Genomic DNA, 12,362 nt, shown 5'->3' with positions numbered 1-12,362 from the left:
CTGGCATCCTCTCTCAATCAAGATTCTGCCAAATACTTAACCAAGTGTTAATAAACTAACCCCAGGATAAGTTTTGCATTTCTATTTGCTTATTTCCTTTTGTACAGAGGACCAGTACAGCATTCTTTCAATTTTCAGACACAGCCTTTATACTCACATGTTAACTAAGTTACACGGCCACTTCATAAGGAAATCAGATCTATATTTTCATATTTCTTTAGTTAGACCATCTACACATATAGCCTTCCAATTTTTCAACATTCTCACTGTATTTATGATTTCCTTTTCATCAGTGTTTTTCTTGGACACTCACTACATTTCAGTCCCACTCTTTGGTATATCACTATCATTCCAATACAGATCTCAAAAATACTCCTAATATTCTGCTGGAGGTTCCTTATCGGCCATCTTCATTCACTTGGAGAAGAATGTTTTATTATAATCAAAGTTGCTCTGCATTTTCCATGCCTTCTTTAGGCGTTTGCTTGTTTAACTGTTTCTTGCTCTCTTTGATTACGTTCTTTGCAACTTTCTTTTTTTCACATTATATCCTATGCTTCTTTCATCATTTTTGCAGCAGTCATTAGCTTATGTAGTGTGAATTCTTTAGAACCATACGTAATACTGCACTACTGTGTCAGAGGTTATCTGATTCCTAATACACAGAGTCTACTTAAACAAACAATAAAGTGCACTGCTTTGTGTGCGGCTTGTTTAATCAGAATATCTATTAGCAGAAATTGGATGAAGCTCAGATCACATTGTAGGTCATAATATTACAAGATTATGGATAGTTCTAAAAAGTTCACAAATTCCTCCCACCGCTGATTTTTTTTTTCTTTTTTTTTTCGGCTCATCCACCCAGACTCTTGCATTTGGTCATTCTGCCTGGCATTCTTTTTCATACCTTCCATTACCATAGCTCCATACTCTTCTATGGCATTCTGTAATATAATTTGTTTCAGTCTGTTCCAAAGAGCTTCCACATCTTCTTTCCATCTATTCATTTTCTATTTATTCTCTTGAGAAACTATACTACTATCACCTTTTCATATTGAGTTCATATTTTATCTTCCTGCAGTCTTTCAACTTTCACTCTGGTTTCTTTCATTCCGTTTTCTTCCATGTTCATTTTCCCCCAAGGTCCCCTCCATATCAACTAATGACCCCACATTCAAAACTTTAATCATCCTTGTATCCTTCAGTAATTCACTCAGTCTTTTTAACACACTTTTTTATCCATTCCTTTTCCATATATACAATTAAACAGACTTGTGATTAAAGATAATTTTTCTAAGCAGATGCTCATCAAATAGTCACCATTTTTATTCATTCTGGAATCTCCGAATGGCCAAAAGCACTTTTTTTGTACTCCCTCATTTTGTTCCCACCCACTCATTCATATAACCTAACAGAATAATTTTCCTTCTGAATCGCTTTAATTCAGAATTTTAATTCAGAAAAATGCACAGTTTTCTCCAAATTCACCTCTTATTTTATCACCAGTAACTGGCATCTAGCATACACAACTGTTACTGTCCTATGGATTTTTACTCTAAACCACAGGTTAGCCATTTCATTCATAATTAAACCTACACCCTCACTTCCAGGCCTGTTTTTATCAACTCAGCTGTAAAAGATCAAGCCACTGTCATTCAGACCTGCATCCTTCCTGTTTCTCCTTAATCTCACAAACACACAACATATCAAGTTTTCTTTAATTTCTTCTGTTAATTCATGGTGTTTATCATTGACTCCTCTTATACTCCATGTGATGGTCATCATTTGCCATAGTCATCAGCTAGACCCATAGATATTGACCTCTACCACCCATCATGGCTTTGGTTAACTGAAGCTTTCCCATAATGTTTTTAGTGATTTAGAAAAGACATAGGCTAAGTTACAAGCTTCAGTTGTATCCATCCTGCATGTAGTACTCCCTGCTACTAGTAGGACAGTACTGGTCAAGTTTAGCATATTTTCCATTTGAGGGAGGAATAATGATACTGAAGAGATAATGGTGGAGGTAGAAGTCATGTAAAACCCTGTACGTGGGAGCTTGCCATAATGTAACCTCTGTATCTCTCAGCTCAGAGCTTAAGGTAGGGGACCTGTATATGTCTTTCTGGTGGTGGTGGTGGTGGTGGTGGTGGACTAGATTGTAACATGATCATTTGGAGGTATTTAGATGTATGCTGTTTCCTCCATGCACCCACCACCATTATTTCATCTTAGGCATTTATGGCGATGCGAGAAGCCGTTATTATATTCAGCCTCTGAAAAGCACGTTGTCCTCAAGAAAAAACGCGAGTATATTTACTGTTACTTTCCCTTTCCTAAAATATACGTTCTTTTCCTTTTTGTTCAGACAATGAGAACCTAAAATAACTTGCTCCTCAATTATAGAACTAATTTTATTCATTTGTCTGTTTGTTTGTTTGTTTATATGATTTATACAGCTGCTCATCTTACACAGGTGATTCACCAGGTAATTTACCAATAGCCATTTGCCCTACTCTTTCTGAGTATACAACGTTAAGCATTTCTTAGAACTGTTCCTTCCAGGGCGATCATTTTCAGGCTCTCTTTCCCATTCTGCATCCTAATAAGAGCACCTTGGAAGGGTATCTCCTTCCAGAAAGAACAAAGAACATTTCTCATTTTAACTCAACAGGAAAAAGAGTCATCTTGATCCCCACACCGGTCCCACTTAGTGAGCCAAGTGGAACAGAATTCCCTAAGAGCTTGGAATGTTGTTAGAATCAAGGAAAGGTTCTACTGTAGGCACTCCAAGAGTTTTAATGGAAAGCTTTCTTCTGTGGTGTTCAGTTAGGGAAATGTCTGAACACTGGGGATGGTTTTTGGCATCTCTGCAGGCCAGATTTGTTAAACTTTTCGTTTCTAATTCCTTAAGATATCAGAACCAGCATTGAATAGCTTCTGCAGAGTAGGTTTTTCCTCTTATCCACCTGTTTATTCAGATTAGATCCTTTAGTTTTATCTACTAGTCATGTTCTCTTACATTGAATTAAAATTCATTTTTATAGTCTTATTATTTAAATTTCTAGGGTTGCCAACAACTCTGGGCAGCCCTAGAAATCTGCTTGTGAATTTTCCCTGCTTAGCCTATTCTCCCTGTAATTGAAATTACCTTTTTCTGACCATCTCCTTGGCCATAAACTCTTTAGCCAGAAACTAGTCTTTCAACTGAAGTTTCTCAGTTGATACTTCCTCCCTGAGATCTAGTATGTTACCCTCAATGTAATTCCTCAATGCGCAGGAGGGCTCTCTTTTAATTTTGCCTAAGTTCTTTTCCTTCTCAGGAGAAATATAGCATTGGCAGCGATCACATAGAACACTTTGATTCTTCCAGAAAGGATTGTGTTGCTTATTTTCTTGGCTATTCATGGGATGTCCCTGGCTACTAAGATTTTGCATTTCCCTTTCTGGGTAGAACAGGCATGTTATGGTTTAAGCTTCCCTGATGGTAGATATGTAGGCAGCACTTGAGTTTTATTATGCCCCTCTTCACTAACATTTTTAGCCTGGCTACAGATGTTTTGACTGTACGTTTTCTTCTGAGAGTGGCAGTGCAGAAATGTTTGATTCCTGGAAGGCTTCCTTCTAATGCTTTCTTAAACCCTGAGATTGCAAATGCTCCTTATGAGGCCTGGGGGGGGGGGGGGGAATACATAATTTCCTTACTGTGAATTTTTGCTCTCTTAAGTGTCATGGAGGGCATTTGGCCATCTCTTTTTTCCTAGGACCAGATATAAGATATAACAACAACAACAATAAAACCCCTAAATTAAACAACAAATTAACATTAAACAGCACTGTTGGATTTTCCCCTTGTTTGTGCTTTTGTGCCTGTTTTAACTACTCTAGCTTGTTGAAAGCTCCAGTCGTTAGAGCTTCTCACTTCAGACATACTTTAGTATTGGGTTCAGAGACTGCATTGTTGTTTCAGTCTGATCTAGGAATTGAGATGATACCTGCCCTTGAAGAGGTGGGGTTTTTTGGGGGGGGCAGAGGTCTTTGTATAGAGCAGCTGGATCCCATCTTGTTTTGTATTGTATTGTGTTGTGTTGTGTTTTATTGTTTATTATATTGTGAGCTGCCCAGGATTGGTTTGGAGTCAGGCAGTGCCTAAACTGAAACAAGTAAACAAACAAACAAGAGACAAAATTAGAAATTTAATCCTGCCTTACTTGCCCCCGGAGCTACCCTTTTGAGGTCACAAATGCCCTTTGTGACACTCCAAGAATAGAAATTCATGATAAGGAAATTTATGTTATCCATTCTTAAGAGAATGAGATTTTCCCTTTTTGTTTGCATCAACTCAACTGTTCATGTGAACTACACAAGAGTTGAAAAATTAAAATGCAAGTCATGAGATACCCACAGTCTTGAAAGTCATGCTTTAACCACCTGTATCTCTTCTGACTTTGAGGCAAAGACAATTCTCCAAAGGATTTGAGTGTGTTATGTGAAGTTTGCTTCCTTCATACCACCTGAAATATTTGGGTATACCTTAAACAATCTTGAATGGTTGTATTTTATTATTGTAGTATTTTGTTTTGTATAGAAGTAGTAATGGATCTTCAGAGACAGTTTCGTACCCTGACTGGCTGCCTGGACCTAACTGAGAAGCGAAAGCCTTCCCTTTTCCAGCTAAACTGGACTGAAGAAAGCACCAAAAAAAATTGTTTTCATGGGCACAGTCTCGCAGCAGTTTTGCAACAAAAAGCTGATATTTTTACACCTCTGAACAGAGACTATTGGTTGTGTACAGTTAACAAGTTCAAGAAGTAAGTACTTAATACTCTTGTTGAAAATGTATGCTAAATGTTCTATTTTAAAATGTCTACATTAAATTGTCTATATTAAAATGTCTGTATTAAAGCAGCAGTACACAAACTGAAGACATAATGTAGTTGGCAATCCAGTCCAGAGATTGCCAAAAGTTGTTAACAAAACAAAAATAATTTTTAATATGACGAACAGGGAATATTATTAATTACATTATCAGAGAGGAATCCTATTAACTATAGGCATTTTAATTAAATGTAGATATAAATGATCTATCCGTTTATTCTGGGTTTTTATGTTATTTTAAATTACTCTTGTTTTATTCTGCTTTTCTTTTATATTTTTATTATATTTAATCTTTTTATATTTAAGTTTAAAATATTTTTAAAGCAAGGACCAGTAATGCTATAGAAACACTTAGAGACATTTTCCACATATATCAGACCAATCATATTGTGCAGCTTAACATGCTGGCTAGAATAGATGACTCTGTACATAGATGATTTCTGTACTGTTTGTAAACATTATTTATCAATAGTCCCAGGGCTCCATTTGGCCACCAAACCTATTTTTTAACCCTTATAGACACAAAGTGTGGCTAGCAAAATTTGCTATTGATAAACAACAGAGATTTTCCACCAGTTTTCAGTGGGAAACCAAACAAAAATGGCATATTAGCAGTCAAACAGATTCAAACACATCTAATAAACTGTGAAAAAAACTTCCATCATCACTATCAGTGAAAATCTTACACTTCTGTGTAGTATCTAAATGCTTCGTTTTAAAGAACGTAAGAAGATCTGTAATGGTTTCATTGGTGGCCATCTGGTCTGACATTCTGGCTAACCAGATGCATTCAGGAAGCTGATAAACATGGCAGGAGAACAATAGCCCTCTTCCCTGTGATCTTTTATCAGCTGGTATTTTGGATACAATGCCTGAGATTCTAGAAGTAGTCCATAGACGTCAAAACCAGGAACCAAATGGATAGCTCAATCCTCTATGAATTTACCTTGTTTGCTGTTTGTTTATATTTATAGCCTGCCTTTATATATTTATATCCTGTCTTTCCTCCAAAGAAACTTTGGAAGCTTCCTTCATTTTAAGCCCACAAGTGTATTAGTATTTATGAATTGGCCTCTTTTTCTGAATTTTGTTATTTTAGAATACATTTGTGCTACTTTTTCTACAATGTTGTTTCTCTCTTTGTTAGGGTGTGTGGTCATAACGGACAGTACAGTGAATCAGATTTTCCCCATACCTATCAGTTTGTGCTAGATCTGTTTTCCTTCCTCCTGAGAGTACAGCCATCTCTCATCCATGAAGAAGTATCTACGATAGAACATAAACTGTTTCATTCCAAACTTCATATGAAGTCCAGAATATTCAAAGTTCAAAAAAAATGAAAACTCGTAAGACCAGAGACTATTGAGATAGACTAAAGACCTGTAGTAACCAAAAATAATCCATGTAATTTTCATGCTCCATTTCATTCATTCCATGGGAATCATCAGGTTAAGACAGATGCATCCTTCCTGCAATTAGTTTATATTTAGGTCAGCTTCAGAAATCATACTCCCAACAACCAAGCTTTATGAGAGAAGAAACCAGTGGTGAGTTTTAACACTACCTCTGTTCTCTCAGGTCTCTCCTGCCCTAGGAGCCTTGGTTTTGTAGAAGATTAATCAATTGTTAAACAACAGTTTTCTCTGAAATGCATATAATACTGGTAAGCCCCCATTCACATCCAGTCTGGGAAACTTTTGATTGTATGATGCATACAAAGTGGGCTTGCAAGCTAAATTTGTTGGACTGGTAATATGTTTGAACATCCATACATTCAGGGAAGTTGCAGAAAAGAGGAGATCTGACTGATTACCAATTTTTTTTTCCTGTGCAGTACCAATGATATTGTAAAGTGTTCATACATTTATTTATATTGTATAATATAAACAATATAGATATTTTCTTTATATACCTTTATAATGTTTTCCTTATTAAAATGTTTAAAAATAAAACCTGATATATTGAAGTATTACCTTTTTGGAAATTTAAAAAAAATTCTCCTGAGTCTAATGGAACAGAAGGCCACTTGTTACAATGCCTTGTCTCAAAGTGTACAGGCAGGTTCCAACTTCTCATTCTGACTCTCCAGGTGGAGAGCAGTTTCAATCCCAGAGTAACTCTTCCTAATTCTGTTTTTGATTCTCTTATATTTTACAAAGTAGGTTCATAAGAGTAGCTAAATGTGGCCTTAACATTGAAAGATAAAGGGTTGTTTGTTTGTTTGTTTGCTTGCTTTACCATTAAAGCTCAAAGGAAACTTGGTGGGAAAAAAATCAAGTGTATTGGGATATCTTACTTCCTAATGATACTTTTGAAAAATAACTTGGAGCACTAGTTGATTACAAACTGAATATGAGTTAACAAGGTAATGAGGCTGCAAAAGCAGCAAATGTAATTTTAGGTTGCATCAACAGAAGAGCTGTTCCTTAATTAATCATGAGAAGTAACCCATTTATTCTGCTTTGGTCAGATCCCCCCCACTCCCCTGAGTGTTGTATCCTGTTCTGGGTGTCATGTTTCAAGAAGGTTTTAGAGGAATTGGATCAGTGCAGAGAAGGGCAGTGAGGATTATCAGAGGACTAAGAACAGAATCCTATCAAAAGAGAGAGAATAAACTTAGTACCTTTAGCCTTAAAGAAAGGCTGAGGGAACTCTTCAATACTGAAAGAATGCCGCACAAAAGAAAATAAAAGACCAGTTCCCTGTTATTCCATGATGCAAGACCTGGAATAACAATTTAAGTGATTGAAAGGTAGATGCCCATTGAATTCTAGGAGGAAAAAAATATCCTAACAAAGCAGATTGTTAGTGGAACTGAATATGCAGAGAGCTGGTAGGGTCCCCTTCCCTCGATGTGTTCAAGTAGAATGTAGAAAGCCATCCATCCAGAATGATTTAACGTGGTTTCTGAAACTGAAGAAAGGGGCTGGGCTCAATGGCCCTTCCAGCTGTGGTATTCTAAGATTCTAAAAAGTGGAACAGCCGTCATGCCTAGTCAGATTTTTCTTTTACTTCACTTACACATTTAAGTTAAACTTGTAATACTGGGCTACTGCAGGCTCAAATTTGGTTTTCTTGGAACTTACCATTTCAAATTAATTCCACCCTGCTTTGGAGATACAATATTAACCTTTAGCTACTGCAGTTTAATTGTATAGACGTGTTTAATAGCTTACCTCCTTTTGAAAAATGGGGTATATTTAATGACAGATACAACTTTATTTTGGAACTACAGGGAGTCAGTTCTGTATTATAGACTGCTTACCTTGAACCAGTCCTGGCCCAAGTAATTTGTTGTATTCTTTTTGGGATGTTGGAGCAACTTAATATCCAGTGCAGAAGACTAAAACTGTATTTTTTAAAAATACTTGTATTTTGGTGGTAAACAATATGGTATTTACAATAAAAGGTGCTACACTTCTAATGCAGCTGATCTCAGTTTGAGCATTCAGCATTTTATGAACAAAATCATAAGTAAAAGGCTTGTGATGCATAGTACAGGTAATCCTCGACTTATGACCATTCAGCAACTGTTTGAAGTTACGACGTGCTGAAAAAATGGACTTACAACTGATCCCTGAAGTTACAGCCATTGCAGCGTCCTCTTGGTCACATGATTGCAATCTGGGTGCTTGGCAACCCATTCATACTTACAACTGGGTTGCCAAGCACCCTGCGATCACATGATTGCCATTTGCATCCTTCCCTGCCAGCTTCCCATAAGGAAAGTCAATGGGGAAACTGGCAGAGGAGGCTGCAAGTCGCTTGGGTAAGTGTTCCCCACCCATCTCGGCCTTTCTTCGCTCACTTGCACCCTCCTTCCCTCTTTGCTCAGTTGCACACACCAGCGTCCTCCTTCCCCCTTCGTGCTCAGAGTTTGTTTCGTGAGCCATTGGGTAAAGTTTTGCTCCCTTTCATTTGTTCACCCAGCTGCCTTCTCTCCCAATTCACCGCACTGACCTTTCACCTTTTGCATCCAGCCACCACAGCTGAAGCACATGTACCTTGCTGCCTTTGCTGTCTCCTTTTTGGATCTCTGACCACCATGTTATCCCAGGCACTCAAGCTCCCTATAAGTGGCTCCCTGAGCCAATCCCCAGTGCTTTCCCATTAGGTGAAAGCACTTCCGGCCTTCCCCACTGGCTGGCATTCTGCACCCTCCAGCTTCTCCAGCAAACTCTTCCTACATGTGGCTCCTTGAGTCAACCCCCAGCACTTTCCCATTGGGCGAAACCACCTCCTGCCTTCCCCATTGGCTGGCTTTCTTATTTGCACCAGGCTGGGGAGCTTTTGGCTTTTTTCTTTTTCTTTTTTACAGTGCAAACCAAAAGCCCAGCCCAACCCCACCCAGGAGCATGGCGCAAAGGGGCGTTTTGGTGTGCTGTGCTCCAGGAGCGTTTTGCAAAGGGGCTTTTTGGTGTGCCATGGCTCTGGGGCTGCTTTTGGCTTTTTTTTTCCCCACAGCTGAAGCCCAGCCCAGCAGCAAGGCCAGGCACACCTCGTCAGTGGGTACAAGAAGTTGGTGAAAATCAGCTGAGGCGGCAGAGTACAGGGCGGCAAGGGTCTCGGAGTGCAGGCTGGCGAGGGCAACTGTGGCTAGGACTGGGCTGGGGCAGCTGCGGTTTCCCAGAGTGTGGCAAGCAGCTCCAGAGCCTCATGGTTCTGGGGCTGCTTGTTGCCCCGCAAGGCAGGGTGCAGGGCGGCCAGAAGGACAGAGATGGGGGGGATAAGCAGATGGGGAGAGTTGGAGGCAATCCCTTACCTTACTGAGGCTTGGGGCTGGGAGGGGGACTAAGCCTGGAATGGCTTGGGTTGGGGTGGGTACTTGCTTAACAACCCACAATTCTCAGTTAATGACAGCAACAGGGCTTGCCAGGATTGTGGTCTCTAAGCGATGTAGTTACATGACATCTCACTTTACAACTGCATTGCTTAATGACGGAAATTCCAGTCCCAATTGTGATTGTAAGTTGAGGACTACTTGTAATGCTTAACCTTTATGGAGATCAGGTTTTTAAGGGAACTCGAGTAGTGAAAAAAAAATATCCCGAAGAAGTCAGTGGCAAACCACTTCCATATCAGGTCAAGAAAACCTGCATAGATGCACCCATGAAAGGCCCCAGGAGTCAGGAAACTTTAATTTTATTTGTGTGAGCCGAGAACACCAGGCGCTTTGAGTCCACTTCAAATGAGCTGGAGCTGCATTTCTCAAGCAGCTAAAAGTGGAATCACCTGGGGGTAAGGTGTGAGGCTCTAAAACAATAACTTTAACTACTTTTCTGTTTGTATTCAGATTACAATACCTTGTTCTCTTTCCAAATGCCTTCAGCAAAAATCAGCAGTTTATCTGTGCTTTACAATTTCTTGTACAGTACAGTATTTTTTGCTTCCTTCTCTGTCACACTATGCTCTGCTCTCCGCTTCCACTTCTGTGGAAAATACTGAGTAATGAGGATCACAGCAAGGCCAATAAGGCTGCTGTCACTGAATATTACAGATCGTGTCCACATGCACTGGGTTTGAAGTGGGTGTGGACAAAAAAAAGGATAACTTTATGGCATAGGGCCTGGATACCTGAGGGACCACCTATTCCCACTGTTTCTGCCTACGTTCCAGCAGAGCGAGCGTGCTCCAGGTCCCTCTATTAAATATTGCCATCTTATGGAACCAAGGAAGTGTGCCTTTTCTGTCACAGCCTTCGCCCTCTGGAACAGCACCCCCCCCAAAGATGTGGACACCCCCTCTCTCCTAGGGTTCTGGAGAGCTCTTAAAATCTGACTTTGGTCCTAGGCTTGGAGTTGATGAGTTTGTAGGGCCCCTCATTTGGTTTGATTTCTTATGGTTTGATAGTTTTAGTCTGGGCTGCCTATGGGGTTGTGTGTTTTTAATGGTTTTTAGTGTTTTGGATTTGCATTTGTAAGCCACCCAGAGTCTATGGGAGTGGGTGGCTAAAATTAATTTAAATAAGTAAATATTTATGGTAATTTTTTTATTTGTTTTTCTATGGTTCTACTTTTGATTTAATAGCAGTCCTACTTGCTTCAGATACATAACACTAATAATCAGTATTTTAACGTTCTTTACTAATTAGGCTGAAATAAACTTTTTGTTTTATAAAAATTCAGCCTTCTTGTCACAACACTCCAGGTGGCTTTCAACAGTTTAAAAACACAAATGCCAAATTAATAAAATACCATAACAGTCAATACCATCATATCATCCTAGAAACGGAAGCACATGTTTTAAGAAATAACATCCGCATATTGAAATTATTCAGCTCATCAAGGAAAATGCCTGCTAGAACAACAGCATCTTGAACAGAAGCTGGGTGTGTCTATGGTGAATTTCCCAGGAAGTGAATTCCATACTGTGATCCAGGTACAGCTACAGAAAATAATTCTCCCAGATTTGGGCAACAAACAATTATGTTGTGGTTATCTGCAGAATGAAATGGAAAATAATTTCCCATACTAAATTTAAAGCAGTGTTTTTCAAAGTTGGCAACTTTAAGATGTGGGGACTTCAACTCCCAGAATTCCCCAGCCACATACCTTAAAGCTGCCAACTTTAAACAACACTGATTTAAAGGAATAATAGGGTCAAGTGAGCTGAGATAGCCCATTAGGTATCCTAGGACTAGACTAACTGCAATACAAAGACTTTGAATTGTACTTATAGCTAAAGTACAGTAGGAGAAATTCATTGTAATACAGATTACAGACATAGATTCCCAATTCTGATCTTTGCTACCATGTTCTGGCCTGGCTAAAATTCCTATAGCTGAAATTTCTGAATGGCAGTCCTATGAAGAGGGTTAGTTAGTTATTTAGTTCGTTATTTTCTCCCCTGCCCATCTCCCCCCAATGGGGGGCTCTGGGTGGTTCACACAAAACATTAAAACAATAAATACATATAAATACATAAAACATAAAAATTTAAAAAACATTACTAAAAAGGAAGAGAGTCCAAGAAGATGAAGGATCTGGGGCTGAAGACAGCAGGCCTCTATGGGGCTAGCCATCCCCACGCTTGCACGTATTGCAACAATCCAACAATTTCTAAGTGAGGTTGAAGTCCTATACTTCTTTGGAAGTAAGCCAGGTAGCACAATAGGATTTACTTCTGATTAAACATACATAAGATTGTATTGTTAGGCTTAGGTTACCATCACCTAGTCTGATCTCCTAGCTTAAGTTTGACAACAGTTCCTAGGGCCAGGAACTGACATTCAAGCATCCAGGAGCAAAATGGGTTCAGAAATACTCAGATTTGGGCAGCTCTTTCATACTCTTGTAAACCAAGGTGGTGCCATGAACAAGATCCATCTTCAGATTCTTAAAATAGAGCGAAGTGGGAGGGCAACAAAACTTCAGGAAGTTTTTCAAAGCAGGATGATGTTATCTCCCAAATCAGTAGGGTAACAGTTTCTCTTTGTGCTAGCAAGTGAATAAAGTAGTAGCAAAGCTTTCAAGATGTATTTATCA

General features: G+C 39.0%; 1 protein-coding gene across 13 annotated transcripts in view; it reads left to right on the top strand.

The window, feature by feature from the left end:
• The window catches only part of TAF1B (TATA-box binding protein associated factor, RNA polymerase I subunit B), a 102,292-nt gene extending 95,272 nt beyond the window's left edge, over window positions 1–7,020 (top strand). For all 13 annotated transcript variants that reach the window (XM_088136348.1, XM_088136324.1, XM_088136339.1 and 10 more), the window contains 3 exons: window positions 2,236–2,306; window positions 4,589–4,811; window positions 6,026–7,020. In XM_088136348.1, coding sequence (XP_087992474.1) covers window positions 2,236–2,306; window positions 4,589–4,811; window positions 6,026–6,218 — 487 coding nt within the window. In that variant the 3' untranslated portion in view covers window positions 6,219–7,020. The remainder of the gene's footprint in view (window positions 1–2,235; window positions 2,307–4,588; window positions 4,812–6,025) is intronic.
• The last annotated feature ends 5,342 nt before the right edge of the window (window positions 7,021–12,362 follow it).

This window comes from Python bivittatus, unplaced genomic scaffold, assembly GCF_059951505.1.
Source record: "Python bivittatus isolate LINGU-HERP-01145 unplaced genomic scaffold, Pbiv_v1 ctg000020_np1212, whole genome shotgun sequence".
In the NCBI taxonomy this organism is placed as follows: domain Eukaryota; kingdom Metazoa; phylum Chordata; class Lepidosauria; order Squamata; family Pythonidae; genus Python; species Python bivittatus.
Note: the sequence above shows the minus strand (reverse complement) of the source record. Positions and strands in the feature narration are given on the sequence as shown.